Source organism: Anopheles ziemanni, chromosome 3 (genome assembly GCF_943734765.1).
Source record: "Anopheles ziemanni chromosome 3, idAnoZiCoDA_A2_x.2, whole genome shotgun sequence".
Classification (NCBI taxonomy): Eukaryota; Metazoa; Arthropoda; class Insecta; order Diptera; family Culicidae; genus Anopheles; species Anopheles ziemanni.
In genome coordinates, this window is record NC_080706.1 from 75,726,029 (window position 1) to 75,740,803 (window position 14,775).

Genomic DNA, 14,775 nt, shown 5'->3' on the forward strand with positions numbered 1-14,775 from the left:
AGATGATACAATCCAATTTTCACAAAGGCAGAAAATTATTGCTTTCCAAAGGATAGCTTTTCTTTAGTGTTTCTTTTTTTCAAGAAGGTTACATGCAAACGGGTTATTAAAAACCCGGAAAGTGGGGATGCAAAGAGAAATGCCTAACATTGTTAAACATGCATTGAACCCAGCAGGAAGATGAAAAGGTTCAATAGGAATGCCGTTAAGAAAAATTAGCAAAAGAAAACAACTGAAAAAAGAATGTTAAGGTCAGTTTAAATATCCACAAAAAACGACAATCAAAAGTTTCTTTAAAATTAAGCAATTTTAGATGAATGGCTCGAAACGAAAATACCTTTTATTAACGGAATAAACTTCAGAAGCGACAAAAATAGATTGAAATAAAAAACACACACACACAAAGCTAAACCTCCCGCTTTGGTCAGCTCAATGCCGCGAGTCAAACAGGAAGGAAGCTGTAGCAAGTATGGAAGACATCGAAAAGCCAACCCAAACAACGGCAAGTTGTCCAGTTTTTCTAGTAAACGGGCCGTGGAAGCTGGAGACAGAAGCAAACGTGCAACAGGTGTGACTTTGGAAGTGGTCGGCATCGTGGAGCGTGTTTAAACCAGCGTCCGTTGGGATTTTGAAATCAATTACGTCGGAATGGTACCGTTCGGCGGGAAAGGATTGGCACAAGGGGCATCCGAGTTGATTTCTCGCGGCACGTGGTTGACTCTTTTTCTTTTATAATGTCCTTAGAGTCCATACCCAGGAGTTTGCTCTACCAATATAGAAGAGGATGAGAGTTTACATAAAACTGTGACAAAGAAATTGTGTTCCATACCCAAAATACGATTTTTAAAAGGTAACTATGCGTCAACTTTGTTTTAAATGAACAATAAAATCTGAATGGTATTACACGAGTAATACGGGAGGAATTATTTCTCATCTTTGTTTGGATAAGTTTTCGCTTTCGTTTTATTTGTAGTGAAATATCATTTGTAATATGCATATATATAACCTAAGTTTAATCAAACCTAAGTTTAATAATTACTTCCATATAATTGATAAAGAAGAACAATTAAATCGATGACAAAGAAGATATTGTAAAAAAAGAAATAAATTGATTATTTTTCCGATAGATTATTCAATTAGTTTGCAGAAGTTATCAACAAATCCATAACTAGCTAAAGTTAGAAAAAAGGAACTAGTTCGATTTGATCACATGAAACCTCATCAGTGCTGTATATTTCTCAAATTCATTAAAAAAAAAAAATTAAAAAAAATTAAAAAAAAAAAGTTAAAAATTCAGAAATGTTTAAAAAATGGAACCAGCTTTGTAGTAATATTTGACAAACAGCATTATTTTTTTAAATTACTTTGACATGTCATTTCATTTTGATTATGCATCTTCACATCAGTTTCTAATTATTGGACACTTAAATTTACATTACCTTAATATTTTGTCAAAATGTAAACGGCATATGAAATTTACATGAATTTCTATATTGAATACGAAAATAAATATTGGAGTAGTTGGGTTGAATAAATGCTTTGCATGGATCGATTTTTTTAAAAATCAACGCTTTCTTTTCATCTTGTTTAACTACAGAAGTCATAAAGCAGTAATGCTTTCCTTCTAGATTTGTCAAATTACAAACCCTCCCCAGTTCAAAAGGATGTTCGATCCGTTCGACCCTTGTCCAGATATTCGATGTCCAGCGCCCGGGCAACGATGTTGGGAACAAATAATTAGCACCATTCAACCAACACCATAGAGAGGGGAGGACAACAGAGACGCCCGGGTAAAGAGAACGGCAACGGAACGTATGACCACCGGAACCGCAACTGATGCCACGCGGAATTAGGATTTGTTTGTTTTTACGAGCCCCGTTTACAACCCACGCTTCCATCATTCGAGCCCCGCTTGGAGGCAGCATTTGCCCGAAGGCGAACGATGAGTTGAGGGTGGGAGGGTTTAGGAGGCATTAATGGGCCAACATTAGCCACCGATCGGCGGGCTGTTGCGCGTCGGTCCACTTGTGGGTGCACTTTTAACGCCGCTGCAAAACAGCTTGTGTGCCCGGTGTCGTTCGATGTACTATGTTGGCGTACCTTTCATGTGTCTTCCTCCCCGTTTCCTGGCCAGTTCCGCACGCCACCAGACCGGCCCAATTGAGACACTTCATCATTAAGGGTCACCATTTTGCCGGGCGAAACTCAACATGGAAGCCACTTGAGCCCGACTTCCGTTTCCGATGATTTGTTCTTTTTCCTCGGTGGGTCCCTTTTTGCCTCCGCAAACTTTATGGATTCGACACCCTGTGCTCTCCAAGGGTGGATTGGAGATAAGAAAAACGAGGGGGCGAAAGTCTGGGAGGAATCAATTTTTTATCAGAAAAAACAACCATCCCCAACGCGGGCTAATTGATAATTTAATGCACTCAGTGTGACAGATTGGATAATTTCTAATCCCATCAATATGCTGCTTGCGTTGGCTTGGGAAATGGGTGAAAATTTCCACTGCGTGGGGTGCAAAAGGGGTTATAAAATCGCTCCGAACAAGCGAACGCTAGTCGGCAGCGAAATGTGTTGGAGAATTCTGTCGGGCAGATGCTTTTCTTTTCCTCTTTTTCCCTGTACAATGCACGGACGCTTTAATGGGGCACAAAAACTCATCCTGCAACCTGATGGTGCTTCCACGAAGCATGCGTTATCTTTTGATCAGCGGCAAAATTGGTGTGAAATAGAGATGAAAATGCCTGTCTGTAATTGCTAAAGAGCGCGCTGCAAAAAAAACAACAAAATGGAAATGTAATTTATTCTTTTCAAAATAAGATCAACAACTTCGACACGTTGGTAAAGCATTTGCTACTGAAAGAATTTGTATAACCGCAGCTTTTTCATCAACGGTTGAAGTAAAAAATTTCATTGATTGCGAGAATTGCTTTTTGTACAAATTTCTTTACTCGAGAGCATTTATTAAGACAATTACATGACACAAAAAAGAGAAAAAGGTTTTCCAAGAAATTAAAAAAAAAACTAATAAAAATGTAAAAAAAATACTTTAATTAAATAAAAACAATGATAAGCATACGTATAAGCAAAGAATCGTTTGTTAAAACAGCTTAACAAGGAACACATCACATATAAAAACATTAAGAGCAATGAAAAGAAATCAAAATGAAGAACCTTTTATGGCACCACAAACATGTAAATAATTTAATAATTTATTATGGCAACGAGAAGAAAACTTTTCGCAATATATAACGTAAAATATCAGACAGAATATGTTTCGAAATGTTAACAAATTGGACTCAAATATCACGTAATAGGAGTTGCAGTTTAAAGTGACGCATAATTTCTTCTCTCATAATTGATTTTTAAATAACCCAGAAATGTCGTTTTATGCTTTATTTGGTTTTCCTTCGTTTTTCCTCTTTCCATGCTTTAGGATACAATCAGATGTATTGGTAGATAAAAGGATACAATTAGCTGTATACAATTATGCAATCAATTAATGCCGCCATCGCCGGCATCGGTGATGATCGGCGAGTGGGAATGTCCTTGACGTTCACACCATTAACCATCGAAACATTCACGCGCACGTACACGAAATATGTCCAACAAGTGGACCCAATGCACTTCTTTAATATGTTCCGTGGAAATGGTTCGAAATTGAGGAAAAACTTTAATATATTTTGTTTTCATTTGCTCCGTATGTTAGCACTCCATTTCCAAATATAAAATTCATTTGTTTCCTATTCTTCACCCTTATGCATTTACATTCCGAATGTAAAACAATATATTAAAATATTGTTGCATCCCACGGCGCAGTGCATCGAATTGAAAAATACGTCGGAGGTAAAATTGCTTCAGTCGGTTTATGACACGACGGGGCAGGGTTGCCAGCTCAACCGACGGAGTGGAGTACTGCCTGTGAAATTATAAGCGAATTAAGACGGGAACCGTGCACAGACATCTTCGCGGGGGATCGGGAACTTTTAGAGTCATCGCCCTCAAATTAGTGTTCTATAAAACTAATTATAAACGTTAGATATGTGTATGCTTCGGAATGACTCATATCAATAAACTTCGATAGTAATTTTTAGAAATGGCATTTTTTGTTTAACTCAAATCGTTAAAACATTCTAAAAGATAAAATTCATTGGCAATAATTCAACTTGCCTGACGTAGATATTACAGACAAACTTAAATAGACAGGAAGTAAATACAGTTCTTATCACTTATTCCGAAACGTAAAAATTGCACAACTTGAAGTGTCTTTAGCAACAAAACTATCAAATCGTTGCACAGATACAGCATTTTAAAGCTTTTGCTCTAAGTTTTTGCTGATTCTTATTGGGTTTCATTGTCATCTAGTTCGATAGATTAAATCAAATTCACCAGTACTTGTTATTTATGTATGTCCCATGCCTTAGTATGTTATGAGAGATATAATTTAAAAACCCGAAAAGAAATATTCATGTGACTACGTATGTGTGAAAAGCGTACAAACTAGCAAAACATCACAACTTTCAACAACCAGTTATGCACAATTGCCAAAAAAGTCAGCTTAAGATTTTTGTGCTCACGAAGTTTCGATATGTGTAGAGACATTGTATATAACAAATAAACAATTTGTTGCTGATGGTGAATCACTACGGCAAGCAGAAAAAGAATATCGTTTAAAAAAGTACAACATATTTCTAATGTTAATTTGATTTTCACAACACACCTTTGATTTTCACAACTGCTGAACGCTTTTTTCAGCAAAGTAAGAAACTAACAAATTGTCAGCTTTATGAAAAAATTTATGAAATACCATCCCAAAAAGATGTACGAAAAGATGTTAACGGAAATGCAAACTGAATTTGTCGTGAGCTGCGCGAAAGGCAGTGAGATGCTGGATTCGGGGCGAATGCGGTTCGGAATTCGATCGTTATCGGCTGTGATTGGTCGATGAAGCGTTACCGATGTGAGAAAGTGCTCCAGGATGCGATGGCGAGTTCGATCGATGTGAGATAAGCATCCCTCACAACCAGCCACGCACTCGTGAACCATCAATTCACCGCTCACCGTGAAGAGCCACCGCTTGTTGCGTGAGCTGAACCGAACGCAGACGGTGGTTTCGTTAGTTTTTTTTCCTTTCCGTTGGTGTCTTCGCTCTCGCCTAGCAGTCGTCGTCGTCGTGTAGTCGTGCCAGCTGGTGGCCAGCGGTATAAAAGCACCGGTGGCGCACTCGAAAGCGCAACAATCGTACGCCAAACAGCAACCGTTGTGCATCGTGTCCGCTTCCTCGTGGCCTCGCGCTCAAAGTAAGCTTGGTGGATAAGTAGAAAGTGTAGTGAAATTGTGGAAAAAACAAACAAGTATTCATCTCCAACGGTCGTTTTACTTCCACCGCAGCATCCGTCGATAGTGATCTTGCCCGTTGCCCCTTGATCGTGCCACCCTTCGATCGACCAAAGCTCGGCCGCCGGTAAAAATGGTGAAGTTCCATCTCGTCTGCGGCGTGTTTCTGTTCGCCTTCCTCAGCTGGGCCCACGGGCTGCCGGTGAAGGATCAGGAGCTGGAGGAGGTGCTCACCAAGCTGCAGGAGCTGAAGCGCCTCAACGATGGTAAAGCATAAACGCGAGCAAAATTTCTGTCGAATTTATCCCATGCGTGTTCCACTTCCGTACGTGAAGCACCTTCCGTGGGTGTTCTTAATGTTTGTCATGTCCTTTTTCATGTGAACTCCTACCGTTCTAATGTCCGTTTTAAAAGAAGATAAGTTCAGTTTGTTCTGTGCCTCTCAAAATCACGTGCTATATGTTCGTTTGTCCATATCCGGAAGTGTCCGTGTTATTTCGTGTGGACCTGTTGATGTTGATGTCTCACGTTTTCCACCAATATTATTTTACTTTTTTCGTAGAATTGCCTTCACACGCGAAATGGTTGTAATTCAACAAAGTTATATCCTTTTTTAAGTTACCAACGAAAGGATTACCTTTTTTGTTTTAAAAACATATTTTAAAATTTTACTCCAAAACATGCTGCTGAAAATTAAAATGAAAAGGTCCTATTTTTATTACAAATGAATTTAAAAGTTATTTTTTGTATTACTTTCATCATTTTACAATTTTCTAAAAATAAAAATATTTAAAAAATCTGCAATTCCTAATAAACACTATATTTTCACAAAAAAAAAACAGTTAACTCCACAGTTTTCTTGGCTAACTTGTTGCGCTTTACCAGCGACACAGTTCACTGTCCACAAGAAATAGGTTGGACATTTGTGCATTACCCTGTTGTGCAGTGTTTGCATCTGTGTATTCCTGAAACATGCACTCCTCTTACTTTTAATCACGAAGGCGATATGAAATCATACATCATGTTGCGTCCCGGGGCAATGAGTCACCTTATGACCAGCAGCCAGCGGGGAAACCACTGCCACTAGTCCTAGTCCCGCTTTCCCACTCCTCACTGCCCCGTACCGATTCTCAATCCATCATGGAGGCGCCCGGTCTTTTATGCCGACGGCGCTTTCCTGCTCCATTTCGAACACGGAAATGAAAACCTGCTACGGAATAGCAACTCATTGTGCACGGAATGCAGACAAGGTCATCTCGCTGACCAATTGTCAAGGATCATACTCAAAAAATGAACAAGGATGATTAAAGATAAAGTGAAGCAAAAATGTTAACGACCCCCTTTGGATAACGGCAAATCAAGCGGACAAATGAATGTCTCAATTTTGTGCTGCTATTTAATTAAATTTGACACACATTCCTACTGCATCACGGACGATTTGCAAACCTCAACCATAGAGTGCCGATTTGAAATGGGTCAGTTCGGCGCGGAGAGAGCAATAGAAAAATAACCCTCCACTAAACGCGACGTGACAAAGCATAAGACATTTAATTTATGCTTGCGATCAAATTCATTAGTACAAAATAAGTCTGATTAAGCATATTTCTCGTATTTCTTCATATTTTATGGGGAAGGAAATGGAATTCAAAAATGTTCGTTAATAAAATTAATAATCAATCAAATTTATAAATCTTTTCCAGAAACATGTTATTAATAAACATTTTTGAAACACTAGCTTTCTAAATTTACAAAAAAATAATTATTTGATAATTTTGTACAAAGGCTCTTCACCCTAATAAAACATTAATATCTTCAATATGCACAATGCCTAAAGGACGTTTTCTGGGCATTTGCGTTCAACACTTGCCACAAAACCCGCTCCTTCCTAATACAATTAGGAAATGGTTCAAATCGTATCCCTTACTTCCCCTGACGAGGCGCCCAACGGCAGGCCAGACAAAAAAGATGATTTTAAAATGGAGGCGCCTGGTGTTTCAACCGGGCGAGAGTTTGAACAGGAACGTCGTCGTTGTCGTCATCGTCGCCTTCCCCCGAAGGAGACAATCCATCCGGGAGTAATCACTTCCCGGCGGTTTTTGCCCAGCGACGTCCTCGGTTCAATTTCCCGCTTGGTCGGAAAGCCTTTTTCCCGGTACCGATTGCCTATTTCCCTGGTCGCCACCTTCCCTGATGGAGTGCGGGGAAAGGGAAGTACCGAGAGGAGGAAGGAAAATACCCATCGCCTACTCCCATCATCGAATTCTTTTGTTTGTCGGAAGCGGAAACATTTCTTAAAGTGTAATGAAAAATGGTCAACCCCCCCATTTTCGGTCACCTTTTTTCGGAAAAGTGTCGCGGGCCGTCGGTGGTGCATGAACATTTCCATTGTAGGAAATTACCGGGATTGTGCAGGTTTTGGATTGGAAAACAAAACGTACCATTAAAGTCAACCAACCCTAACCTTTTCGGGCGAAACGAAAAGAACAACATTTGTTTTTCCACAGTCCACAGTCAGTTTAGCACTCGCTCTCGAGTTAGTTCGCCACGGGGGTTTGAAGGGTGGTGGAAACCCCCAGCGCACCGGAAACCCACCCGTGGCAGGAAAATGAACGTGCCATCGGAAAATCCCAGCCCAACCGGCCGACGAGTTGGTGGTTAGAAGTTCGATACCTTCCAAAGGGGTGGGCTGATCGGGTCGGATCGGGCGGAAAGGCAAACTTAAAATTACATGAAAACATCATCAAAGCACGCAGCATGGTTGCTGTAGGTCAGCGGCAACAGGCCTGACCGGCCTGATGTGCAAGAGTGTGCGGTGTATCACACGTTTCACGCACTACAGCTGGCACCCGCAATCCCTGGCCGGCATTGGCGTCCGGTTTCCTGTTGCTTTTCCTAAACCGGGTTATCAGTGGACTCCGACCCGTTCCGTCCACACTTGGAAGAAACGAAGGACGACCAAGGCCCTCGTGGAAATGCGTGTGTAGAGTGTCATTGTTTGAAGTAGAATAGAACCTCCACCACCACCAATTGCAGTTAGTCGATACTTGACGCCGTACTGAGCCCTTGGTGGATCATTTCGAGAGCTCTGCATACTTCACACCGATCGATCCTTGCCGGCTTCATTGGCCAATCCTCTCGAATGGTTTCGCAATGCGTGCCAAACCACGTGCTGGCGATACTAGTTGGCACACTTGTTGCACCCAGCCATTTACATCGGCGTCAAAATACATCGACGGTAAGAACTTTACCATCCACTTCACGTAACCGAGTTCCGTTGTTTTCCACATTACAAGGAACGACTCATGATTTAAATACTACGAACGATAGAATGTAATACGGTACATATTATTTTACTCCCTGCTTTCAACAACTTCCAATCAACACCTCATCCGATCGTAATAAATTCAACTTACCTTTCCACACACAATGCGAAACTTGGCTCACTGACCTTCGATGCGTTCCGTTGCGATTTCCTTTCCATGTAGCGGCAACGTGTTTTCTTAGGAACGCTCCCTACTTTTGCTAGCACCGTTCTCCTTCCTCGTGAAAAGTTTGTGTACGAAAATGTGCTAACGAATTACGCAACTCTGCATCGACTCTCGCCGTAGTAGGGATGCTGGAAAGTTGTTTTCAATAAGCAGAAAAGAAATTTTTGCCACCGATTCTCGTTTCACTTTGCGTAGCGAAGCAACAAAAAAGTATCTCCGCTCGTATTTGCTCCTCGGTGCTTCTTTTATTACTTGTATCTGACCGAAATTATTATTTGCTTCATTCCTCTTTTCTCATCTCCATCAAACGGGATCTATTCGGTTTTGCAAAAGGAGTTCCCCCGCTGAGCTAACGTGCCCGTGTTTTGCCAAACACAATATTTCCCATAAAAGGGGTTTGCAAAACATCAACTTTGTTACGGTAAATCACTGGTCCATACTGTTGTTTGGAATGGATCAATTTGGAGAAGATTGTTGGTCATTATTAACGGGCAACGTGTGCTTCAATTTAAGTAAAATCATCATCTCGTGATTTGAATAAAGCAACTTATTTGACAAGAACGGAAATATAGTTCATCAGCAAAAGTAAATAAACAACGGATAGTCACAGTACCAGCACGTAAACTATTATTCCAAGCACATTGAAACACACTACGGCATATGCTTTTACTTTGAAAAATAACCAAATTGCTCTAACGTGAACCTAGTTGGAGAAGGAAAATACACTGTTTTCAGGGCCAATTCGTCGGCATCAAGCTGCTCTTTGTTGGTAGTAGGCAGTGAATTGCACGCGCAAGGTTTTTGTTTGGCATCGTTAGGAACCAGTTTGGGCTTATTAAGTTTAACTTTGCCATTATCGGTAGCAACATTGACGCGACGAGAAAATGTCGCGTTGTTGTCGCGCCAATGTTGCTACCGATAATGGCAAAGTTAAACTTAACAAACCCAAAGTGCTTCCTAACGAAACCAAACAAAAACCGTGCGCGTGCAATTGACTGCATACTACCAACAAAGAGCAGCTTGATGCCGACGAATTGGCCCTGAAAACAGTGTATTCCTTGGAAACGCTTACAGATCGCTTAGGAAAAATGTTTCCACATAGTTCGCACAGAGATGTTCCGAAAAAGCGGCATACAGAATCCCACCGTCCAAAGCCTACCATATTGGGAACGGTGGTCCAATTGTAAGTCGTTACGAATAACTTAATTTCCCATATCAACGGCGACCCATGTTGTGCGGGGTTATTTTTATCCCGAACAAAATGGATGCCGTGCGTGGGAAGTAATTGGCGAAATCAAATGTCATTGCCCTACTGGAGCACGTTTGAAGATCTCGTGCAGAAAAATGACTAATGATTAGACTGACTATTCAGGCTCCTGTTGTTAGGATAGATAACTTTAATCAACGAAATTGTACCTAAATTTTGCACCTCGCAGCTTTTTAAATTACGACAACATGACATGAATGATGAAGAAGGCGAAAAAAGTGCACGGAACATTTTTTCGAAGGTGCGAACAGCATGTTCAAGTTATGTTTATATGGTCATAAAACAAAGTTTTTTATTTTATTGATCCACTGCTCGCCATTGCGATCGTTACCAAAGACCAACAAACAGCGCCATCTAGCGTTCATCCGGGGAAGCAAACCCCAATTCCGGCAACGTTCGTTTATGACGTTCGGTTTGAAGTGGGTGGCTTTACTTAAGGGAGTGAGACACACAGAGAAAAAAAATGTGTCCAAAAACTCATCCAAGAGAAAAGATGACACTTATTATGGGGGGAAACCCCTCCACGAGCGCAACATGACAGAGTTGGCCAAAAATGGCGCCACTGAGCGAAGCAGCTGATGCTCAATTATTCATCGCTGCGTCCTATTATTATCATCATCCTCTTGTCAGCGGCGATAAAAGTGTGAACATTTGGTTAAATTTTGTGGCCGTCATCGGTTTAATTAGATCAAGCATTAATCAATCACCTGGTGGTCGGCGTGAAGATGTGACGTCCTTGAGTGTGTCTTTGTGCGTGTGTGTCTGTATGTCCGTGACGTCCATGATGTAATTGTTTCCTCGTCTGTTCGTCCATTGTGGTGCAACGAGTGTCGAAGAAAAACACCAGCGTCCTGTCCGTCCTTGTGATTCGTCGAACTTCTTAGAGGTTATATACCTGAAAACCCTCCACTTGGGAGCCCTTTTTAATGCACTTTTATCCCCGGTCGGCGCAACCTACAGAGTACCTCTTCTACAACCGCATCCTGCTGAACTCGGCCGCTGGCGGTGCTTACGACGGAGTGTTCTCGGCCGTCCCCGGCCGGAGTGGTAGTCCGTTTGGGCGCAACCAGCGCTCGCTGGACTCGATCGGTGGCGGCAACCTGCTGAAGCGGGCCTCGCTCGACTCGATCGGTGGCGGCAACTTACTGAAGAAATAGAACCTCGGCTGGTTGGTCGGGGAAGCTGAGGGGGTGTCACCGTCGGGGCGCCGGGTCGTGAAGAGGTTGTGACGCACACAATGGACCATGGAACACCGGCCAGAGCAATCTACATCCGCGGGCAGCTTGTCTACGGATTGAAAGAAAATCGATCAGGAAAACTACGTGGTTTATTTTATTCAACGGTCTTCAGCACTTTTGACCGAAAATTAAAAGAAACAACCCTTTACATTATTTAAAACGTTTCAAGCAAATCGCCACAAATGGAAGCGGAATCAATCCCTGCCGGATGATACATTTATTTACAAAAGTTATTTACCTCTGAGTCGCTCTTCTCTCGTTCACTCTAGCCAGACACCGCGATCCAGGTTGAACAAAACAAAATAAACCGCCTCTGGATGTGAAACGGGCTGGAACGGCGAACAACTGCATGTGCATGTGTGTTTAAAATCGTATCGTTTCCCGAACATCTTTCCTTTTACGAGCCTGTTTGCCTGAAGTAATTCCTGTTAACCAAAGTATGAGGCCTACTTTGCCTCGATTGTGAGTTACAAATTGAACAAAACAAACAAAAACATATATCAACCAGTCAAACCGATGTACAATAAAAGCGACAAAGCAAAAGTCTCTGATGAGCAAAATGTAGACGATCCGGGTCATAAAGTACGTACCAACCGGTGGAGAAGGCGTGTGTTCGATTGCATCCGAATATTGCAAAGGAAGTTTTTCATTTGATCTTCCATCAACCACTGTGTTCGTATCTAACCTATACTTTTAAACTCCCCACGCGAAATGCGAATGGCAGGAAAACTAACCGACGAGAAGCTACAGGTAGGCTCGAACAGCGGTGGGCAGCGTGCCACGGGGGCCCAACAGACGGCAACGGCGACCGCCGGCTATAAGACGAAGAGATCGCTGAACAACTCGGACCGCCGGACGCTGCTGTACAACTACTACTCGCGCGGACTGGCCCCGATGTACGACAAGCGAAACTTCGACGAGATCGACCGATTTGCCCGGTTCAACGGCAAGCGCAACCTGGACTACGAGCCATCGCTCACGGGTTCCACGGACCACGGCTACAACGGACGTTTCAGCAAGCGTAACTTTGATGAGATCGATCGCTACAATGGTAAGTGAGTCTTCTACGGGTGTTTCACATGTATTATGATTCCTAGGAACTACTCCCAGAGAATATCCATAAAACCCTCAAGTATCTAAAACCAACGTATGATAGTCTGACTGATTATAGACAGTAGTCGTCGTGATTATTGTCTATAAATCAGTCTTACCAACAACGATATAGACGAGCACTTCTAGAAACAAATTCCTATCCCCTATAATCTTTAAGTTCTCCTCAAAATGATTACAGGACTGTAATTTAGAGATGCTCTTAACTAAAGAAATGTTACGAGTTAAAATGAGAAATATCATTCTTATAAGCCAGTAAGATCTGAACCCTTGCATAACCCTTGGCTGACAATGCTGGAGCTGAACGTCACAAAAAGTCTGAAACCATTTATTAACTTTGATTTGCTCCTTCTATCTAAGATTCTCTTCTTTGATAGTCTGATCCATTCATAGACACTATTAATTTCGCTCGTGATGCTTTACAATCTCGTCATAAGTAACCCTCCGACCTAAGCTAAGTCCTCTTTCCTATCTCGTGTGTGCCTTTTCCACAGCAGGCTTTACCTACCGCCTGAACGGTGACGAGCTGAATACGATCGGCAAGCGGAACTTCGACGAGATCGACCGGTTTGGGCGGTTCGCCTTCAACAAGCGCTACTTCCCGGAGGTGAACGAGCTCGGCAACGGAAACAGTCTCAAGCACGACCTCTCGGAGGACATGGCGGTCATCAACGAGTACGCACAGTAAACACAAACAGTGGCAGCCGGGAATGGAATGATTTATGTGTAGGAGTTAAAGTTAAGACTTTTCGAAAGATCACCACTAAGTATTGCGCACCGACACCGGACAATTTTGACCACACCCACCAACCGACCCCATTTAGGCAGCAATCAATTATAGGGGAGGAAGAATACGCTGAAATTAGTGTTTATACTACTACTACTACTACTACTATTACTACTTCTGCTACTGTTGACTCTGACAATTTTACCAACTCCATGGTACGAAAATGTTAGTAGGTAATGGAAAACAGAAACACAAGCACACACACACACGCCAAATATACCAGACTGGACTGCCGGGGAGGATGAAAGGATGAATTGTTTTGTGCTGTTATTCACCCTTTGTCAGGGTAGTGGGTCAAAGATATGAGCTCACCATATTCTGTTGTCACTGTCTTCGTAGAAACTAGAAAACAAAAAAACACAAATTGTAATATGCAACAATGTACTATGATGTAAGCAGGGAACCATTGGGAAACCGGTTGGATAGGGAAGAGTGACCACTTGTGTGTAACAGCGTGCTAAACGAACTATGTAAAAGGAATGGAGAGTGCAAATAATAAACAAAAACGAAAACTAAACAAAAGTTTCGCCAAAAAGGAAACATTCTTGAAAATGAAACACACACTTCTTACTGAATAAACCAAACGCTCATGGTAAGGTTTTTAGCTCTAATTGATTGTGTTCGAAACTTTGTGGTGTTTGTTCGTGTGGGGAGCTTCTGGCTTTAGAAAAAAACAAAACAAAACATTCGAAAGAATAAAAAACATGAGCCATTATGTAGCCGAAATGTAGTTTAAGCCGCAACTTGAAATGGGAAATGTGTTCGTTTATTCGGAGTATATCACAATGTACTGCAATATTTTACACAGATTGTACGATTAAAATTCGATAAAACACCTTTAATGTCACGACTCTAGAATAATAAACGAGAGCGATCATTTTTAATATCTCGTCCCTTGAACAGTTTAATCCGCCTTCAAAGGCAACTCCGGAATTTCTGAGGTATTACAGAAGGCTGGATTAACAGCTTCAAGTGTCTGCTCTCTTGCTATCCACTCAAAAGTAGCTTGGTAGATAGCTTTCCACAACAGACCATCGCCTTCTTTGTCATCCTGGTCACATTCTTCGATCAACCACTTGAGAAACCCGTGGGAAGCTCGTTTGTCCGCCAAGTTGGCATCCTTTAAGATACTGCAAAATTCAACTGATCGCTGCCCTTGGCCTTCGATCGACTTTAGGGCCGCCTGAACCATAAGTTTCGCCATACCAAGGTGACGATTGAGCACGGCAAGATGTAGAACGGTAGTTCGGTGCTGATCCCTGATGTGATGCACTTGTCCGTCGGGGTACTTGCCCAGCAGATAGTGAAACATTCTCAACCGGGCCGGTAAAACCCAAGAGTGCAGTCGGTACGAGTCCTGCGATACGCACCAGTGGAGCGCGTGCTGTGAGTCGAATCCTTTCCGTTCTATCAGGTACCTCCCTACGCTCGTCCATCCGGTGACGATGGCAACTTGCAGCAACGTGCGTCCATCGAAGTCTGGTGCGTGCAGATCCTGACACTTGCTGATTAAAAAGCCCAACGGGGCGAGACAACGCTTGTGAA

The 14,775-nt window shown here is 42.1% G+C and overlaps 1 protein-coding gene across 1 annotated transcript; it reads left to right on the top strand.

Annotated features, from left to right (window-relative positions):
- Positions 1 to 5,473: 5,473 nt before the first annotated feature.
- On the top strand, positions 5,474 to 13,131 carry LOC131288235 (uncharacterized). The gene is made up of 4 exons (XM_058317351.1): positions 5,474 to 5,606; positions 11,409 to 11,417; positions 12,058 to 12,384; positions 12,938 to 13,131. The coding sequence occupies exons 1-4, from the start codon at positions 5,474 to 5,476 to the stop codon at positions 13,129 to 13,131; spliced, it is 663 nt and encodes a 220-aa protein (XP_058173334.1).
- The last annotated feature ends 1,644 nt before the right edge of the window (positions 13,132 to 14,775 follow it).